The sequence below is a fragment of the Aplidium turbinatum genome, chromosome 2 (assembly GCF_918807975.1).
Source record: "Aplidium turbinatum chromosome 2, kaAplTurb1.1, whole genome shotgun sequence".
Lineage (NCBI taxonomy): Eukaryota > Metazoa > Chordata > Ascidiacea > Aplousobranchia > Polyclinidae > Aplidium > Aplidium turbinatum.
Genome location: NC_137473.1, coordinates 46660769 through 46682509, shown reverse-complemented (window position 1 = coordinate 46682509; position 21741 = coordinate 46660769). Strand labels below are relative to the sequence as shown.

At 40.2% G+C, this 21741-nt stretch overlaps 2 protein-coding genes across 3 annotated transcripts in view; both read left to right on the top strand.

The window, feature by feature from the left end:
* Positions 1–15373, top strand: part of LOC145787576 (aminopeptidase N-like) — a 34553-nt gene extending 19180 nt beyond the window's left edge. The window contains exons 14-21 of the mRNA XM_082599347.1: positions 9362–9417; positions 9965–10112; positions 10466–10539; positions 11121–11231; positions 11757–11924; positions 12402–12542; positions 12847–12928; positions 14449–15373. Of these exons, the coding sequence (XP_082455473.1) occupies positions 9362–9417; positions 9965–10112; positions 10466–10539; positions 11121–11231; positions 11757–11924; positions 12402–12542; positions 12847–12928; positions 14449–14610 (942 nt within the window). The 3' untranslated portion in view covers positions 14611–15373. The remainder of the gene's footprint in view (positions 1–9361; positions 9418–9964; positions 10113–10465; positions 10540–11120; positions 11232–11756; positions 11925–12401; positions 12543–12846; positions 12929–14448) is intronic.
* LOC145764958 (uncharacterized) lies at positions 2001–4992 on the top strand. Of its 2 annotated transcripts, XR_014288534.1 has the most exons (4): positions 2001–2073; positions 2690–2875; positions 3101–3219; positions 4885–4992. XR_014288534.1 is itself a non-coding variant. In XM_082576675.1 (3 exons), exons 1-2 carry the CDS (start codon positions 2644–2646, stop codon positions 3211–3213), a joined length of 345 nt encoding a protein of 114 aa, XP_082432801.1. In that variant the 5' UTR covers position 2643; the 3' UTR covers positions 3214–3219; positions 4885–4992. The 2 variants fall into 2 exon arrangements, 1 of the variants encoding a protein (XP_082432801.1); XM_082576675.1 differs by lacking the exon at positions 2001–2073 and having other exon boundaries at positions 2643–2875.
* Positions 15374–21741: the final 6368 nt, after the last annotated feature.

Sequence of the window (21741 nt, the reverse complement as noted above, 5' to 3'; positions counted from 1 at the left end):
AGCAAAGGTCTAGAAAAAGGTAGGAGCAACAGAAACGCGAACGTGATTCCGTGCTTGATACTGAAACAGTTTAAGTTTCCATTTGCCCTACACGTTTCCACAAAATAAACAATTGCAATGTCGGATATATGCTGGATGTGAGGGCACAAGATTGGCAATTATGTCCAACATGTTGCCAACAATACGCCATCAATTTCAATAACTTATTTCTTATCATGCGTTCAAAAAGGTCTTAAAGATTTTATTTCAGGTTTATTTGTTTTAATCTTTAAAATTACTAACACAAACCTCTTTTCATGTGGTATTGCTTCAAAACACAGTTGTGTGGTTGGCTAACATCGGTCAGAAGCATTGCCAGCGTTGTGCCAATTCATAACAATTTCGGTGTTTTCTTCAAAATTATGCAAATGTATACCATGATTTTGCTACAATTTTACATTTTTATAATTGGCTATCAATGCTGTTATTATTTTCTGATACCGTACAAGTATACTATGAATATTTAAGACCAGCGTTGGTCAGAAGTGTAGCCAACAGTTTGCCAAGTTTGTTTATGCCAAACGGAGCAGAGGTCTAGAAAAAGGTAGGAGCAACAAAACGCGAACGCGATAACGTGCTTGATACCGAACCAGTTTAAAGTTTCCATTCGCCCTACGCGTTTCTACAAAATAAACAATTGCAACGTTGGCTACTTCATTTCAGCTTCACTGGATTTATTCTTTGAAAATATTAATAGCCAACAATAAAATGACTCTTTAATTAAATGACTCATGTGGTTTAGTGGAAAAACACAGTTTCTTTAGCATACCGTATTCTTGTACCAACAACGCCATGATAAAAATTGTTTGTTCATATTCAATTGCTTCAGATAATTTAGTGCAATAAATGTCTTGTGATTCAGAGAACACTTCCAGAAAGTTTAGGCTTTGGTGCCTCCAATACCCAACTAGCATAATCCGTTCTTTCTACATTGATTCAACGTCTGCAGACGTTGGTAAGGTAACTAACAAGCGATAAACTTAAAAACGTGGTTGCTAATTCAAGTTGCCAGGTCTTCATTTTTTTCTTGTGTTCAACAAAAGCTTTTTTAATTTTCAAGTTTAACTATACTAAAATGTGTTGTAATATTTTTGAAAACATTTTTTCAGGACCAACCTCAAAATTTGCGTGCAGTTCAAGAAAATTTAAAACAACTTGTAAGCTTAATCGAATTCACTTGTTGATGTTTGGTAGCGCTCGACACAGCAGCATGATTGTGGTGATCATGTGATCATTGAGTTGCGGCTGCACTGCCGCCGCGCTGCTGACCTGTCTGCAGACGCTGAATCAATGTAAAAAAAATCGATTGATGGAGTATCACTTGTTGATTTTGTTCTGAGAGCGGTCTCGCTCACTGTCTGATTTTGACCACGTGGGTGAGATTCTCGTGTCGCCAACAAAGGGGCGCCTTTACTTTAAATGTAACAAAGCTTGCACAATAGGCCAGCTTCAGGAGCAGTCATGTTGCGTCGAAATCTCTCCTCAATTTCTTGAAGCGAGATTTCACAAAACGATTGCTACTTTTACTTTCAACGATCCGGCGTATCGTTTTTTCTCCTCTCGCGGTGCATAGAACAATACTGCAGGCACAATAATTGTTGTGAAAACTCCATTATGACGTCACTACTTAAACTTTGACTGGGCAATATGACGCGTTGAAGTGAAAGAGGCAACAAAGCTTTAGAATGCGGCGATGTGTTATATCAACGTGAGGAGATGCAATTTAGCAGAAGAACTTGGTTTTTTTATGAAGGAAGACAAAGGCCATGACGCAATCCTTTGCTAAAGGGATTATGACGTCACTCGATTCACTTCGACTGTTCAAGCATGGCGGTTGTGCTCAATACACAATTACGTGGAGAGCCGAAAGCACAATGCTTATGTAAACAGCGCTAAGAGGAATTTTAGCTTCTTGCATCGAAAATATAAAAAGTCGAATTCAATTGAGATAGGCCTATTACGGCCGAAAGAAGTTTTAGAAATGATCAAAATGAAACTATAGGAATGACTTACGACAATGTTTATGAAAACCTGGTAAGTGAATGTCTTTTATTCATTGAACCTGAAATAATTGTGTAAAGTCGTTTTTGTCACTAGGCTACGTTTACACAATTTAAAGAAAGTTATAAAACTCAATTTAGAGAAAGTTATAAAACTCAATGACCAATGGAAAACTTTCATATGAAATATTCTCGTGACAAATTTAGTGCCAGTGCTTCTAGATGGGTGCTAAGAAGATATCAGCAAAGTAGCAGAGCTTGTGATGTCCCACAACATGTGTAGGGTTCTGCTCAATCTTTGATTTTGCTGCTCCGGCAGTGTTTGCCTGACTGCTTGAATGTGTTTGTATTTTTATGTCGTGTGGATAGGTCTGTGATGGTTGTAGAGTATTTGCAAATGTAGCTTTCATTGCCGTCAACTGAATAATAATAATAATAACATGTTTTATTTTGCGCCCATTTCGACAACATAGCCTACAGTAGCCTACACTGCAACCTACATACGCAACAAAACAGACGACTGGAATCCCAAAATAAACTTTAAACGTTGGCTGTCATTTGTAACAGTCGAAAATTTCTTTGACAAGTGCTGAAGCTTTTTAATATGATGGATGAAACCCCTGTCATTACATTCGATTTACATTTTGCAGGTGGCAAATTTAAGTCAAGTTGTTGGCAAAAATGCAAGCGATTGTATCAGTGGACTTATTCCAACTATTATTATCGAACACAACACAGTTCAAGTCATGTCGAGAAAAAAGAAAGAAAAAAAAACGTCGTGAAGTCTAAGCACTCGTTTGATTGTTTAAAAAAGAATCTGAAAAAGATTGTTCTTGGTGAGTACGGATAAATGTTTTTACTACGACTAAATGATTATGTCATAACTATGCCATTTTGTTCTTTTGATTAATGTATGATGTAATTGTGAAGAGTATTGAGTAATGTATGAAAATGTTTTAGTGGTGTATTCGCATTGATGTGAACAACGAACATGGTGGTTAGTAGGCTATGTCGGCATTTATATACTGATTTAACACTTCTTTTTTTACTTTCTTGATTAGACATGGTGATGGCGCACGACAAAGCTGCTGCCGTGCAGCAAATTGATGAAGAGTTTCAGAGTGATTTCGAAATTGGAAAGACAGGCAAGGTGGCTGAAAACGGCAAAAACTAACTTTTGGTGAGCTTGTTGTATGTTTGAAAGACAACTGCGAATGTGTTGCTTTAGTTGTTGAATAACTATCTGTACACGCAATTAGAATGTATTGGAACTTGATTATTGCTCTGCGTGGCGCAGAATCGAATGATAAGTTTTTTGTCACGCACGTTGGAGAGAGGGATATTACATTGATATTGCAGATTGTCAATTAACTTCGTAGCATAGGCGTAGCCAGGGGGGGGCGAAAGGGGCCATGGCCCCCCCCAAATTGTCAAAGTTTGGATTCCGAAGTTGAACCCTTTGTTGAAAATATAATATAATTTGTATAAATTTATATTGTTTTTCAAGACATCTGGCTATTAACACCCTCCAGGACTTGTTTTAGACACACAGAAAGACACCAATGAGTTTTGCAAATCGTAAATCGCGCAAAGTTTACGCGATTTACGCTTCTTTTAACTAATCTGTGGAAGCAACTTCAGGATCGCTTACTCTGTTGGTTTTTTTTGTAGTTTTTGTGTAGCTAAGTTTTTTTGTGTTCTCTAATTTTAGCCGCAATTCTTGCCCGTTTGTGTGTAACAGCTACCTTTAATAAGTTAATAGCTGTTTATCTGTCTATAAATTTCGTACAAATATTCCCTGAAAGTGTTTCCAGAAAGCGCTATAATCCATTACTTGAGTGTAATTTTGCAAAAATTTTCCGGGGGAGCATGCCCCCGGATCCCCCTAGTATACGCGTGCCTTCGGCACGCTCTAACCCCCCATCAGCTTTATTGCTTCTCTTACTTAACCTACCAGGAAACGCCACTGCAGATGTCTTAAATTAAACACTTTGTCGTTCTCTTCAATTCATCAAATATTTGGCCCCCCCCCAAATTTTTTTTCTGGCTACGCCACTGCTTCGTAGTATCCTGAACGACAACTGATCAAAATGCTACACTGTGGGGCGTAGCCAGAAAAATGTTTTGGGGGGGGGGCCAAATATTTGATGAATTGAAGAGAACAACAAAGTGTTTGATTTAAAGCCATCGCCGCTTGATGTGCAGTGGCGTATCCTGGTGGGTTGAAGCAATAAAACTGGTAGCGGGGTAAGAGCGTGCCGAAGGCACGCGTATTGTATGGGGGTCCGGGGGCATGCTCCCCCGGAAAATTTTTAAAAAATTACACTCAAATAATGGATTATAGCGCTTTCTGAAAACACTTTTAGGGTAATATTTGTATGAAATTTATTAGCAGATAAACAGCTATTAACTTATTAAAGATAGCTCTTACACACAAACTGGCAAAAACTGCGGCTAAATTAGAGAACACCAAAAACACAGCTAAACAAAAACTCAATAACTACACAAAAGCCCAACAGAGTAAGCCATTCTGAAATTGCTTCCACAAATTAGTTCAAAGAAATGTAAATCGCGTAAATTTTGGGCGATTTACGATTTGGAAAATTTATTGGTGTCTTTCTGTGTGTCTAAAACAAGTCCTTGGGGGTGTTAATAGCCAGATGTCTTGGAAAACGATATAAATTTCTACAGACTTTATTGCATTTTCAACAAAGGGCTCAACTTCGGAATCCAAAGTTTGAAAATTTGGAGGGCATGGCCCCTTTTGCCCCCCTGGCTACGCCTATGATTCCTACACTGTTGCCAAACAGCCCTCTTGAATTAAATATTTTTGTTTCATTCGCAGGAATTCACAATGATAAAGATACACAAGAAAAAGCTGCTGATGTGCAATGAATCTCCATCTAGCAATACTATTTGATGTGGCTTGTTTCTAATAAATGTGAAAATATACGAAGCTCGGCTGTTACTTTGCTTTGTCACAAAGGGAGAAGTGTTGCTTATAAATCCGTGTTGCTGCTGTTCTTTCGCCCAAGGATTAGCTAGGTTCAACAATAAACTTTTGGTGATGAGCGAGGTTTAAGTACAGAGACGTTTGGCAAATGTAGATGCCAATGCGGTTCAGATGTTTTATGCACCAGCTTGCTTCGCATGGCCAACCTTGGTCAAAGCGCGGGCATCACAATAGTCAATAGATCAGATGAAGCAGCATCATGGTGCATAAAAGTCAACCAGAATTTAGGCGCCAGATGAAGCAAAATGGTGCACAAGCCATCTTGCCAACGTTGGCCAGATACAGATGCCAACGTTGGCAAGATGAAGCAAAATGGTGCATAAAACATTTTGCCAACGTTGGCAAGATACAGAAGCCAACGTTGGCTAGATGCAGAAGTCGACGTTGGCTAGATGCAGACGCCAACGGTGGCAAGATGCATACGCCAACGCTGGCCAGATGCATCCAAATGGTGCATAAAACATTTTTCCAACGTTGGCAAGATGCAGAAGCCAATGTTGGCTAGATGCAGAAGCCAACGTTGGCTAGATGCAGAAACCAGCGTTGGCAAGATGCAGACGCCAACGCTGGCCAGATGCATCCAAATGGTGCATAAAACATTTTGCCACCGTTGGCAAGATGCAGAAGCCAATGTTGGCAAGATGCAGAAGCCAGCGTTGGCAAGATGCATAATCCAATGTTGGCAAGATGCAGAAGCCAACGGTGGCAAGATGCAGACGCCAACGCTGGCCAGATGCATCCAAATGGTGCATAAAACATCTTGCCAATGTTGGCGTCTGCATCTTGCCAATGTTGCGGCCAACTTCTTGCCAATGTTGCCCCAACAATCAATGTTTACTGGGTGGTGTATTGTCAGCATGATCCTGGTTCGCAGTTGACCTTTGTTTCGAGTGACTTGGTGTGCGAACTTGGTCTTAAACCGTATGATAAAGCGTCGTTTAAAATGGATACTCTGGCTGGTCAGAAACCTACTTGTGCTGAACTTGTTAAACTCAACATTCAGTCGTTAGAGACGAATGAACTGTTTTGTGATATAACTTCGGTGGTTAACCCAGCTTGGGCTGACGATGTTAAGACTTTACCACATAAGCAGGATTTAAGTAGTTTCCGTCATTTTCATGACGTGAATATGTTTCATTTGAATGATTGTAGTACTGTAGATGTACTGATTGGAAACGACAACGCTTATTTGATGTGGGCAAAAGAAGAACGTGTTGGTGAAAATCGCAGTGAACCGCATGCTTTACTCACTCCTCTCGGTTGGTTGGCTTGTGGTGGTAAGTCACCCTTAGTTGAAAGCGTTGCTAAAGTGTGCAGAGTGCAGACGTCTTCAGAGTCGGATGTCATCTCTGGCTTTCAGCGTAAAATTGAGTCTCGTGATATGGAAATAGCAGACCTGAATAAAGTCATTCAGGATTTGACTTTGCAAAATGAAACCTGTGATTTGTCTCGCAATGATATTTTGGCTAGAGAACTTGTCGAACCGAATATTGAGTTGAAAGATGGTCGATTTGAGATACCTGTTCCGTTGAAGGAAGATATTGATCTACCTAACAATTTTGTGTTGGCGTCAGATAGAGCTGCTGCTTTAAGAAAGAAAGCTTTAAAACAACCTGAACTTCGTGATTTCCTTACTGACACCATGAAAGATCTTAAATCTAATGGCTATATTGAGGGTGCGGGTGAAGCAGGAAATGTCAAGGGATTTGAATGGTATTTACCATACTTTGTGACGTCACAATTAAAAAAGCGCATTGTTTACGATGGCAAGTCTGAATTTCGAGGAACTTGTGTTAATGATGTAATGTTTTCGGGTCTTGACTTGTTAAACCCTCTGGTAGATGTCTTGGCTAGATTTCGGCTTGAAAGATTTGGTTTCATGGCTGATGTGACCAAATACTTTTTTCACATTTTGGACTCTTCAATTCGTAAGCCCAATTTTATTGAACTGCTTACGTACACAGGCAGTGCCGTTCGGATCGTGAACGAACGCCCTTTGGTACCTTTGAGTGACGACCCTAGGGATTTTACTGTCATCACCCCTGCCTCACTTTTGACCCCATACTTAGACCCATACTGTGCTGTTGGGCAACCACATGATCGTGACCAATTAAGAAGGGATTATCGGTTCAATTTGTCACTTTCTCAGCAGTTTTGGAGTAAATGGATCGATTTTTACTTGCCAGGTCTTCAGGGCCGGAAAAAATGGCTAAAAATGGCCGAGAATTTGGAGCCTGGTCAACTTGTAGTGGTAGGTTCTCTCCAAGACATTGGTAAACGTGGGAAGTATCAACTTGGGAGGGTGCATGAGGTAGTTCCACAAATTAGGAAAGGGAAGCCTGTGGTTCGTAGAGCCAAAGTTGCCGTCTGCAACTATGATGAGAGTACGGGGAAAGTGAAAGTAGACTACGTGTTGAGGGATATTTCGTGCCTCGCCCCCGTAAAGAACACCTAAGTGTTAGGGTTTGAGCCTGGTTTTGTCTGCGGTGGCCGACCCTTGTCTGAGCCCAGAACAGTCGGTTATTATCGCAACCATGGTATATAGCGTCATTTTAGCGTGTACCTATGGTACCAATTTCATGTATCGTCGTGTTTATTCTTATTGCTGTTCATTATTTGCATGCCCTTTGTATTTGCCTATTAACTTAAACGTGAGTGATTCAAACAATTTGTGTATCATGTGTTTTTATTCATTGGCTCACAATTGTCGTCAATTCTTTTTTAGTTATGCCATGTCAGACTGTCATAACTAGGGGCCGCTATGTTCCAGACGGTTGTTCGCCTGGTCAAACGTCATATAAAAACCGTTCAAGTCTACTGAATATTATGTCATGGAAGTTGCTAGAAAATGTGCCAAAATTGCACCATCGTTCATAGACTTGTGTCAAACCTGTTTGGACTTGTTTGGGCCTGTTTAAACAGGAAATATTACATCAGCTTTAAACACCTGTTGGAATGACTTCATAATTGTCTTTCATTATTGCGTCACAGTACTGCATACGTGAATTTGAGATATTGCTATCTATTCTGGTCATTCGTAAAATGATTGTTTGAAAGTTGGCCGCACATTTAACTGTTGGCTTAGTGCTTGCTAGCTGGACAAAGGTTCCGTCTTTTATCCAAGTAATCTGTTCTGTAGTGACAGTTTTCAGTGGTGTACGCGTTGCGCCCCCTCGTTTTCGGTAGCCGTGGGCTAATTTTTACAGAAATACACTTTTTGAAAAGAAGTTCAAGTGTGTGTTTCTTCGGTCATTATATGCAGACGAACGGATCCGGGAACTTTAACTTACAATTTTCCCACGAAGAAATTATGGTTTACCGCTGTGACCAAACACTCCTTGGGCAAAGTGGAAAACATTAAATCGACTCCAAACCGGTGTTAGACGCACTAAGTCTGCAATGGTGGAGTGGGGCTACGACACGGGCCCTGTTGCATGTATCTGTGGCACCGAACCCCAAACAGCAGACCACCTTCTTGTTTGCCCTCGGCTTGCCACCCGGTGCAGTAGGTGGGGCCTGTCAGTGTATAACTTCGTTGCGGAAGAATGTGTCAATCTGTGGTGTATCAACGAACTTTAGAAGACTCGATAGAAGAAGTGATAAATTTTTTGTTAGAACTAAATTTATTAACACCTGTTTCAAGTTTACATAGTACACAGTTGCAAGTTACACGTTTTGGGCCTGAGTTTAAAAATTAGGCCGCTGAAACCACATTTTGTGGAAATTGAATTATCACGAAAAATACGTTGCATAATGGTCAATGCCTGTCCAGCGCAAAAGTTAATTTAAAAAACGTTTAATTTCTCTACAGCACACTCTGGTGTTTGCATAGAAATAAAAGATTTAAGACCTTTGAAAAGACTTTAACTTGCTTTTTCTCAAAGTAAAAAAGTTTAAGCCAGACTTACAGTGTTATTCTTTTACATTTACGTCGCAATTTCGGTTTCTCTACATGAGTTTGCAAACGCTCCACAGTGCTGCAAGCCTCCAGCAGAGTGTGAAATGCTGTTAAGAAAACGATGCGTAGTAACATGTAATACATATACAAAATTGATAGTTTTATCTTATTTCGGGGCTCGAATCAATATTTGGGACTGAATAGATTTTGTTCACTAGACACATTTCTAATTTATAATTTTAGTTCTAATATGCTACACACTAAAATCTATAATAATATTGGTGCTAGAATGTTAGATCGATCTCACAAAATAGTGTTTATTGATCGAACCTTTGTGATGGCGACAAATTTAGTTTTCAACAGCTTTTCTTGCACGATTTCTTAATCTAATCAACTTTTACATTTCAACAGAGTATAAACGTTAAGAGCAGAGCACAGATTATTGACGATGCGTTCAACCTTGCGCAGTAAGTACCTTTTTTTTTTTTACATAATACCTTGGATATTGTGACATTCAAAACATTTTGTGTTCATCAAAACAAAAGTGTCTAACAAGAATTTAAGTCGACACAAAATGAAATCAAGACAAAGCAAATTGTAACAAATACAAATTTTTGGGTTTCGAAATATCTTTAAAGTGTTTTTGTCCCGAACACTCCTAGACTTGACTAAATAGGCAGATTGCATAGTTTGATGTCGAATTGACAACGAAATGAGTTTACATTCATTTCAAAATGGAACGAAACCAAGAAAGAGAAATTCAAACGTCGAAAAAAAATCCTTTAAAATATTTTCGAAACCTCTTTGTTTCAAACAGCCTTACAAAGGATAAAAGCATTTCCAACAATTTTGAAACATCGTACACTTAAAAAAAGTAAGCCAAATGTATTAAAAACAAACTTACGTTAAAAAAGTGTCGAAAGCCCTGAAAAGAGACATATCAACCAAGCAAAAAACATATCCTTTTTCTCAACGTTTTTTGACGCTACCTTGCATGTTCATCGAAATTTGCAGAACTGGAAAACTAGACTACAGCGTTGCACTTGGACTTACTGAGTTTCTTCGTAATGATTTCGATTACGTTCCATGGGAAAGTGCATTGGATGTGATGTCATATTTTGATTTAATACTTGGAAGATCGAAAGTTTATGGTCCTTATTCGGTAAGGTAGTAGCTTTTTAATTGAATTATTCATTTACTGTTCTTTATACTGTTTTCTTCTGTCCAATTATTTACTAACCTGCTTTTATATTATATCTGACTTTAATGCAAATAAAAATATCTTTGAATTAACGAATAAATTGATAACTAACGTTTAAATTAATTCAAAACAAAACTTTTGCTTCAAAAATAAAACTACAGTAGCCTATACAATATCGTATCATTGAAACTTGATCACAGGCATACTGTGATATAAAAGGATGCCCATAAGTTATTACCGTTTGCTGAATTTAAAATTCCACGATAATTAAAACTGCTAACTGCCAGGATTTAATAAATCTATGCGAATTGTAGAACTACCTCTTATACCTCGTCCAGCCTTTGTATGACAACGTCACTTGGACCGATGGAGGAAGCCATTTGGAACAGTAAGTAGATATTTGAATTAGTTGTAGCCAAACGAGAACAAGTATCCATAAAAGCAATATAATATATGATATCGAAACACAATTGATTGTTAATACAATGATGTATTATCACAGTCAGGAAAATGAAATATCTTCTGACAGATGTCAAACCCACGACAATGCTTGATATGAACGACTTGGTTGCATGTTTTGTAATACAAACAAATTTATTTCCACACAAGTCAGTTCAATCTTAAACAGCTAAAAATGCTAGCTGATCGAAATCGATTTTTAGCTGTTAATGATTGAACTGACTTGTGTGGAAATAAATTCGTTTGTATTAGTATAGTGTTTTGTGTTTTTTTTTTTATCAGTTGTACCAGTCTAGCTCATTTTTTTATATTACTGATGAATTCATACTAGTGTTTACTTTTTGTCGTTTGTGCAAGTCCCTGACTTATTCTGTTATCCACGTATAGTATAAACTCTCCTGACACTGATTATGAGACAAAATCGTTTAAATTGAACAAGACACATACCTTATTTATACTACGCAGAATGATAGGCTACAATTTTTTTGTTGCTTTGCGACTAATTTGCAGGTATCAACGAATCAATGCTATTGAAGTAGCGTGTACGTATGGCAATACTGACTGCGTTGCAGAAGCAAATAATCGATTTCAGCAATGGAAGAACAATCCAGAAACTAACAGGTTATATCTTCTCAGTGTGCAAGCAATGATGAATCTCATACTATAAGAGAAAAAACAACCGCTTTAATGGGGAATCTAATGTAACCTTGCATTCTTTTTGCTTCAAAAATATGGATTTTCTAAAAATATAAAATAAAGCCACTAGTCTCATTTTAACTGTTATTCATATCTGGCATAAAACTTTGGTTAAATTACCGTGCAAAATATTCAGTAATTCAGCGATAGTTTAAATGCATCACCTGCTTTGTTTGTTTGACTTTACCCTGGATGCAGATTCAAAAGACTAACATTGGACCTAACAGAAGTGTGTTGAAAAAAAGAATGAAAAAGTAGTTTACTTTTATGTTTTAAATTTCTGCAGTTACCATTGTAAGCAAATAATATAAAGTACTGTCTACTGCAACACTGTTGTAGTAGACGCAGACATTTTATCACAGCATACATTTTTTCTCCATGTTTTGCTTTCAAAATTTTTTTGATTATGTAAATGTAAGTTTATATCAGCGACTTATTCCTGCTTCACAGCATAGCACCCAACTTGCGCTCGACGGTCTATTGTCAGGCCTTAGCAAACGGAGGAGTTGAAGAATGGGATTTCATTTGGGAAATGTATGAAAAAGAAAGTGATTCACAGGAGAAATCGAAATTGCAATTTGGTCTCACTTGCTCCAAAGTTCCTTGGATTATTCAAAGGTTTGTTCTGGTTTGAAGTTGCCAATGCGTCAAACGTTCATTACAAGGTGATTCGCAGTTCCAGATGAACAAACACAAACGATGGATATCTCGCAGCTTTTCACATCACTCTGTTTCAAACTGAACAGTTGATTTGTCAAATAAATGGCTGAATAGTGAGAACACCTAGTCCTACACGATGCTTTAAAGGACGTTTATTTGACATCGCTCCAGTGCACGTAGTTATGATTCTGCAAGACACTTTATGGCATCCTAAAGTAAGTGGGAGCAGCTGACCGGACTACTAGACCACTTGTTCTTATTTATATTATGTTGCATCTGTGATTCGAAATCCAATGAATGTTGTTGCAATGGGTGCAAATTCAATTCCATTATTATTTTAATTCGAATTATTATTTAGAGAAAAAGAAGACATTCATTATATTGGTTGAAATGCTTCCATTTTAACATTCAAACCCTCTTTTCCTTGTTTAAAAGGTTTCTCGAGCGTAGTCTTAATGAATCTTTAGTGCGAACTCAAGACACTTCGTCCATTTTTTCGAATCTTTGCTACAATGAATATGCTCGTGATTTGACATGGGATTTTCTACGTCAGAAATGGGACTACATTTATGATATGTAAGCTTATGTTTCATTTAATATTGGCCAAGCCTGCATCATTGGTGGTAAAAACAATGGAAAAACACCACTTTTCAGATAACCAATTGTAAGAAACCAATAGCGTAGCTTACTTTTGCTTCGTTAGTCTTTAAAACTTGTAAAATCATTACAAAAATTTTACACTAGGCATAATTTGTGACTTTTTAAAACGTATTATCAGACAAACCACTTCAAAGCAAGTGAGAAACTACAATAAAGCAATAAACATTTTCCATTGGGAATTGAAATATAACTTGTTCCTGTTTTGACAAATTGTTTGCAGATACGGGACTGGATTTTTTTCTTTCAGTGGAATCATCAGTAGCTGCACGTCACATTTTTCAACGGAATTTGAGTTGCAAGAGGTAAGCTTTAAAAACTGCAAGTTGCAAGCGTTGCAAAAGAGAATTTAATAAAACGTAATTTTTTCCTCTTTCAAAAAGCTTTGTTGAAGTTTTTTCTTGGTAAAAATGCTGGTTTTAAACTCTCCTTTAGTTAAAAAAATATGATAATCATGAAAAACTATGTAAAAACAACTTCAAAATAGGCAACATAAACAAACTACCGCAAAATATAAATTTCTGAAGGTAAGCCCTCCAATCCGTTTGTCTAAATCTGCACCTCCGAGATTTAATTTTTGAATTTTTATTTTTTTTTTCAGTGATGCCCTCAACAAGTTTTTCTATGTTCACTCATAGCTATATTATAGTATGTCATACTTTTTATTTTGTAATTTCAATGTCCGCCTCGTTAGCTCAGTGGTTACGAGCTGGGCTCAAGATCACGCGGCGCTGGTTCGACTCTCGGGGTGTGCGCTTGAGCAACGCATTTCAGGACTGCTCTCCATTCAGTGGAAGCTAGTGAATGGAATAGTTTCCCGGCAACAACACTTCAACAATCGAAAAACTTCACTTAGCTAATCTCGGTAACCGGCCCTGCGTCAAGAGCCTCTACGTCTACAAGTATGCGAAACTACCAGGAATAATCTATTAAGGCTTTGTCAGTCCGAGGATAAAGATTCAAAACCAAACCAATGTCTCCTTTAAAGGGGTATTAAAGGAAAAACCTGACTTGGCGATTTTCCACGTTCTTTGTGTTTAACATGCTACCATAAAACGATTTTCAATAAAATTTTGCCCCATTGCGGTCTGACCCCCATTGTGCGCGTGCTTTTGTCAGAGCTTTCAAAACGAGATTGGCCTGAGCAACGAAGCGTGCGACTGTAAAGAACGTCATAAAGTCTACGTCATAAAGTCTAGCAATCAACCGATCACGCAATAATTGTTACTGCGGGCGATTTGACTGTAGGCTATGTATGTATTTACATCAAAACAGCACATTTTAACATCAAAACAGCAGACAGTTTGCTCAAAACATCAGATTGGTAACGTGGCTTTTGTTATTGCTGGACTTTATGACGTATTCTTGAGCTGTGTTTGCACGTTTTGGTCATTTTGAAAAAAAATGAAAATAAATGAAACACTGGACTTTGGGCCTTGCCAGCGCCATTGAAAACAAATTTTTTTGGGTAATTGTTTTTGAAATGTATTCTTGAATGTTCAGTTTACTCATTTTAATGCTTAATTCCGGTTTGAAATTTTCCTTTAGTATGCCTTTAAAAAAGCCACAACACAATATCACTTGATCAGTCTTGTGACAATATCACTTGCATCGTCAAAACTCGAAATGACAATAACATCGATTTTAACTCCCATTGAGAGCACGCTTTACGTCAAGGCACGCTTGAATGTGTCCACAACGTTCGTTTCGTTTCTAGTCCTTTTGATCCACATTGTCAACCATCGGACAAGGGCATAACAACAGAACAAGCATAAAGTACAAAACAAAGCTTTACAAATATGTCGTTTTGTTACTTTGTTTACAGTTGGAAGATTTTAAGATCGAAAACTTCGACAAGTTGGGATCCGGTTTGAGAGCAACAGATCAAGCCATTGAAAAAACAAAAACCAACATACAGTGGAGACAGGACAATGAAGATGTTGTATTCGATTGGCTGACAAACGAATTGTCTGTTCAATTACCCTAAATTTATTACTGAAGCCTATACCACAAAACCAGCCTACCATTTTGCATCCTTCAGATTTTAGACAAATTTTATAGTCGTTATAAAAAAACAAAAATATTGACTAGGTCAGAGTTGCACAAGTGGACTCAATGACAATGCAGCACCGCAAATGTTTGCGCTATAATTTTTGGTGTTTTATTGTAGTAATCTTTATTACATAATTCTTGCTTATTTTGTTGATCATATACCTGTATTTCAATTTTGGTAAAGAGGTTACTTTCTTCAACCATAAACAGATAAAACCATGCAACCACACGGCATTTAACATAATATATTAGACTGAACATAAACTATAAACTACGAACGTTTTCGGCCATACGCTTGTTAGCCCTTTTCAAGTAACAAAAAATAATAACTGATTTTACATCTACATTGAAATAAATAACTGATCTACACAATGAATTGAATGTGGTGTGCTTTTCTCCTCTGCTTTGCCGTTTCATTTCGTTTTCAATTCATTGTGTAGATCAGTTATTTATTTCAATGTAAATGTAAAATCAGTTATTATTTTTCGTCACTTGAAAAGGGCTAACATGCGTATGACCGAAAACGTTCGTAGTTTATAGTTTATGTTCAGTTTAATATATTATGTTAAATGCCGTGTGGTTGCTTGGTTTCATCTGTTTATACCTGTATTTTACATTGAAACATTTTGTTTTTTAATGTAGTTGAAGGCACTAATTTTGTATGAAGTTTCACGTTTTTATAAATTTTGACTACACCATTTCATGTCTCATGACTATGAACAGCACGTTGCACTAAAGAGAAAAGCTTACAGCCCATCTTAGAACTAAGCTTATGGCCTGATAAACTGAACAGCTTTTGGTAGTTTTTGGTTTGTTTCTAAGTTGAAACACAATAAAAATCTTAAAAATATGCTCTGTGCTCTTTATCACGTTAAAAGTGTAGGTAGCCTATAGAGGCAATCCCTTCAGGTTGAAAAACAGGAAAAAGGTCCATTCGCTAAAAAACACTAAAATGCCTGCTCTGTGTGATTGTGCTACCAATATATCAACTATTGTATAGTATGCAGTGGCTTGATGTCAGTGACGCAAAATTAAATGGGTTTTGTACTGGCCGAGTCTTTAAAAATCCAACGTGTAAAAGCTTGTTCATTATAATGAAATAAATCTGATTGATTGAGTTTGGCTATCAGCAGCATGATCGTTGCTTACTTCACAATGTAGATTTTAACTACCTGTTCTAGCCTGATGCTGCGAGTTGCTGTGGTAATAGCGAATTACACTAGCTTTTGGAACACAGTTCCATAGTTAATAAGGAACGATCTTCCTGGCGTCAGCACTACCTGACTATGCTCACTATAGAACAGCGAGCATTGTGTTTCGCTAACCATATCGGTGTAACCTTCACACTAAACACACAGTTCCCTAGTAGTCCGGTTGCCAAATCCAACTTTTTGGCTGAACCTGGAAATTTTATGCAAAGTTTATTTTTTTATTGATTTTGGTAGCCTAGGGTCTACTCTTTCAGAATCTGCCGGGTGCACTCCGTACATCCTTGAACGTTTTGAGAAATTCAAGATGGCGTCCAAAATGGCCGCCGTTTCAGATAACTCCCTATAACTCAGTTAGTACTTGACCTAGGGTGATAATTTTAGTGTCTAACCGTATGTTTTGAGGGGCAAGGAATCCATTGGAACTATTTATTTAACTGGTTGGGGATTGCATCGTGTAGAAATGCAATAATGCCGCCAATAGGGCTGCCATATTACAAAATTTAAACAAAAACGAACAAATTCACTTGTATTTGGTTTAGAATGATAATTTTGGTGTCTATCCATATGTTTCGTGGACAAGGAATCCATTTCAAGGATTAAAACAGTTGCATATGAATTACATCACAGGAAAATCCAAAATGGCTGCTGATATATTTGCCGAATACTTACTATAAATTTCTTAATCTCGAACTCCCACCATGCTACGTAATCACTTTGCTTTCTGACTGATAAGCGCGAACTTGCGTCTCAACAGGCTTGTAAGAAAGATCGATAAAGCGTTCTCTCTTTCGAAGCCGCAGTGCTTGTTCTAATTCAATGTTCTAGTTATAAGTTCTTATTATATATATTCTTCGAGAAGTACTTGATTGCAATACACTTGAGTCAAAGAAGTATTTCGTGGAGGTCTTGGAGAACATAGCCAAAAGGAGTAAGACTGCCAAACTGTGGCTGGACATGTTGATCAAACCAGTGTTCCTTATCATGAGGTTTGTCCGAGCTGAGCGGGAGGCTGATTGGCTGTTGCATCTTGAGGCATGCAAACAAATGCTTCCCTATTTCTTTGCCGCTGGCTATGTGCATGATGCAAGGTAAGGGATGTGCTACCTAAGGGCAATGGAAGCCCTCCCAGAAGAGGTACTAGTCCGGTTCACGAAAGGGGAGCATGTGATGAGGCACCAGCGCGGACTATGGAATGGCCTGTGGAGTGATATGTTTATAGAAACTACTTTCATGAGATATGGCCATGCCCCAAATGGCATCATAGGAATAAACAGAGATGTACGTATACGCCGCAAATTCTACGCCGTAGACTTGCGCCGTAGACTTTTTGTTTACGCTAACGCTTGCGGCCACATTTTTTTGGATAGTTGTCGCTTGAGGCAACGCCGTAAAGTTTTCGCGGTTTTTTAGCGCATAGCGTCAACGCATACTTTTTAATGTCTTAACTGTTGTTTGCATTTTTTTTTATTAAACTTTCCAAATTTTGAATAAGTTGAAAGAATGTTTTCAATGGGCAAAGACATATTGAAACCAAAACGCAGCAAAATGTCAAATGAACACTTTCAGATGCTTGTGTTTCTTCGTGGAAATTCAAAATAAAACATGTTTGTTTCGAGTAGTTTATACCATGTGAATGTTGGCACCTAGCAAACAAAATGAGTTTACGCTAGTGTATGCGCTGACGCTGACAACTTTTTTTTACAAGTTACGTTGACGTATACGGCGTATGGTTTCTCGAACGTTTGCGTTTACGCTGACGGCGTCAATATTTTTTGTATGCGTGTACATCACTGGGAATAACCTTGAAGCCGGACACGTTCAAGATCTGGGCATTGAGTCTTCATACATGTAGTATCGTGGATGCTGCTCTGGGCAAAATGCTTGGAGATTCTGGAGACCAGGGAAGTGGACATAAGGAAGAAAAGAAGGCACAGATAGAGAATGACAACAAGGACCGAGAAGCCATAAGGACAAAGCTTCAAAAATGTATGGATCCACTTGATCCCGTGGAACATTCAGAGGATCTAGTGAACATTGCAACTGGTCAATATGGAACCCCGGCGGCAGTGAATGTGCAGGAGGCTGTGCAGAAAGGATTCAAACAGATGTGCGAATTTGGAGAGAATTTACCTGATGGCTTACATGAAACAATTCACAAGACCGTGACTACCATGGTGGCTACAAAGAAACATGTGAATGTGGGAGGTAGTAAAGTGTACAACATGAATGTCATCTACTCCAGGGTCATAGGCCAACAGGCTAGTGGGCGTGATGTTGACATAAAAGATGTCCTATCCTACGAAGTGGCCCCAGTACCAACGTCTATGTTTGACCCCACAGGAGAAATGAGAGCTGCAACACCAAAGTCTTCCTTAAAGCCACAGCTTCAGGTTGAGGTATCTGCTCGGACAACAGCAAGTGACACTTCAGTAGTTGTGATTGATGGTTCAGCCCTACTCTGGGTGATTCCTTGGCCTGCAGAGGGCACCACTATAGACTACGCAAACAACTTGAAACACGCCATTGCCAAGAGACTAAAAGTTGGGGACGTTCACCTAGTGTTCGATCGGTAGCCTACTACGATTATAGTACTAAGAGCGTCACCAGAAGTGCTAGGGCCACTGGAGTTAGCCGAGTCCACGAGCTGCATTTGAACACCAAGTTACCACCTCAAAAGACTGTATTGACGGTGACTGAAAACAAGAAGCAGTTGATAAACCTGATTGTCAAACTTCTGATTGAAGACGAGTCATTCCATGAATACACCCAAAGTCACAAGTTGATAGTGATTGGTGAGGACGTTGCCCCATTTGAGATCAGCCATGGTGGTGTAGTGATCAGGAGGGCGGACCTTTCATCTAGTCATGAGGAAGCGGACACTATCATTGTCCAACAGGTGATGCTGTCTGCTCGAAATAATGAAGAGAGTGATATAACTGTGATATCCGATGGTACTGACGTTTTCATTCTCTTGCGTCATTATTATCACGCTGGAAGCATGAAAAATCGTATCACCATGGAATCACCAATTAAGGAACGAACAGTCATTGACATTGTAAAACCGTAGAGAAGCATGTGTCTTTTGTGAATGAACTCCTGCCAGCCCATGCCCTTACTGGGTGTGGTACAGTAGCATGCTGCTATGGGGTTGGCAAAGGTATCGCATTGAAGGTTCTGAAAGATGGTCACTCACTGTCACTTTTAGGGGTCATTGATTCTCCCATAGAATCAGTGATTGCGCAGGCAACCACATTCATGTCAGCCTGTTACGGTCAATATACTACGAGTAAATCAATGTCCAAAACACGCTGGAAGGTATGGGCCTCCGCGGTACCACCAAAACTTTGTTCCCTTCCTCCTACAAGTGAGGCATTTAAAGAGATTGTAAGAAGGGCCCATCACCAAGCCATTGTGTGGCGTTCACTGGAAGACAGCAATCCGCCTGAACTTGATGCATAAATGCACGGATGGGTGAAAGACTCGAAACTTAAAACGCTACAACCGGTCCTCCTTTCCGCAAATGTTGAACTCGCCCCAGAAACTGTCATGCGCATGATCAGATGTGGATGCAAGAGTGACAACTTCTGCAGAACGCTTTCTTGCAGCTGCACAAGGGATGGTTTGAAATGTACAATATTCTGTGCGCGTTATGCTGCAGGTTGCAGCCAGACTCTTACTTAGCATTTTAATTCAATTGGACAACGTCACAGATTTATGGACTAGCTTAATGACGAGATGATAACCACAACTGAATGTCCTGTCGTCGTCTGAGCTTCTGGGGCCGAGGGTCTATCCTTTTACTACCCCAGATTCACGATGTTCCCGGACTACACTGGAAGGCTGCTAGAGAGCAGCCAGTCTTTAGTTTCATCATCCATGACGAGCAGACCTTCCACTCCGTTAGGTGGCTTGAAGATGGTACAGTCATTGATGATGTGGTCTGCGGTCTGTTCCTTGGTCACCACATTCACAGGAGGAGGAAGAAGCCATTCCCCATTGGTGCATGGTTGAGCGGAAAAGCCTGACGCCCGTACGAAGACGGTTGAGGCGCACCCATGTCTGTCTCTGTAGTGTCAGGCCGATGGGGCGTGTGTCGGCGTCGGGGATGAATGAATGGAGTCTGGTGGTGCTTGACCTCCATTCAGAATTCCATTTATGGTCCGCCCAAGTAGCCGCAGAGATGTCTTGTTCATCAGCTTCGTTGATCAGAAGCCTAGCGGCTGGCACGAATGGGTGTCTTGATTTCAGTCGGCGGGGGTGCCCGTTTGGGAAGGCAGAGATCTTGTGGTGGAGAAGATGGTTAGGCTCCAGTGCCCGTCGACCGAGGGACAGAGTGGCTTTTTCGCGACGAAGCTCAGCAGGTTGGATGCCAGCGAGAATGGGGAGATTGTCCAATGGTGTGGGACGCAGGCATCCGGTCACTGTGCGCAGGGTGCTGTTTATGGCAGTGTCGATGTTGTGGCAGTGAGCACTGCGGCACCAGACAGGTGCACAGTACTCTGCAGAAGAGTAGACAAGGGCTAAGGCTGCTATTCGCAAAGTGTCAGCCCTCGCCCCCCAGCTAGAGCCTGCCAGGCGCTTCAGTAGTGCAGCGCGGGATGTCAGTTTCTTGCGCAGTGACACCAAATGGTGGCGGTATGTGAGCGATCTGTCTAGTGTCACCCCAAGATACCTTGGCCCGGGGCAGAAGGACAGAGGTTTTCCGTTGTTGTGGACATGTAGCTCACGATCAGCTTCTCGATTGTGTAAGTGGAAAGCTGCCGCCACAGTTTTGGTTTCGCTGAGTTTCAGTCGCCAGTTCTGGAGATAAGCTGAGATGGTTTGCATGTCCTGGCTCAAGGTGTCTTCTAGATTTTCCCACGACTTTGTGGAGTGGAGAATTGCCAGATCGTCCGCATAAGCGTATTTTGCGGAGACCGTGGTTGGCAGGTCGTGGGTGTAGATGTTGAAAAGAAGTGGAGCCAGGACTGATCCCTGTGGGACGCCGTTTTTCAGGCGTCTCAGTCTGCTTCGCCGTGGATTGCCGGTGGTGAGGATGAAGCTTCGATTCCTGACAAGTTCCATAATCATATGGACCATATGTCGGTCAGGAAGCAGGCGAAGCAGCTTGTAAGTAAGGCCGCGATGCCATACAGTATCGTAGGCAGCTGTGAGATCTAGAAAGACAGCGCCGGCCTTCTTTTTTGCCTCAAAGCAGTCCTCGATGTCTTGGGTCAACAGTGTGACCTGATCTACAGTGGATTTTCCGCGCCGAAACCCAGCTTGCTCTTTTGGAAGGAGCGGGTCGATAATTGGGTTGACGCGGGCATAGATCAGCCTTTCGAGGATTTTAAAAGGAACGCAGAGGAGGGATATCGGACGATAACTCCTTGGGTCCTCTGGTGGCTTGTGAGGCTTAGGGATCGCAACTACTAGAGCTCTTCTCCAGATTTTTGGAATTGTGAGGTGGTGCAGGCAGGAAGAGAGGAATCTACGTAACCAGGACTTAAGGGCAGGGCCAGCATGAAGCACAAGCTCAGGGCAGATCTTATCCGGCCCTGGAGACTTGTGTGGTTTCACCAGGCTGAGGGCGGCGGCGAATTCCTCTGGAGTGAAATCTCCAGAGATTGTTTCTTCTTGTGGTGTTACCACTCGCCACAGGGCAGACACTTTCTTGGCGACAAGGCGGGATGTCTCGCGGTCCTTTGTCTTGTAGACCCCGTTCTGCACTAGCTGGGAAGCGATGGCATTTGCAGAAACGGGGCAGTGGCGAGGGGAGTTTGCTGAGCGCCCAGTGAGGTTGTTGATGATGCTCCATGCTTTGCGGCTTGAGTGTGAGAAGTCGATGGTTTGGACGGCTTCATTCCATCGCTCAA

Coding starts and splice junctions, on each gene's coding strand:
- LOC145764958 (XM_082576675.1), top strand. CDS start 2,644: ATGATGGATGAAACCCCTGTCATTACATTCGATTTACATTTTGCAGGT. Junction 2,876..3,100: donor TCTGAAAAAGATTGTTCTTG/GTGAGTACGGAT, acceptor TTTCTTGATTAG/ACATGGTGATGGCGCACGAC.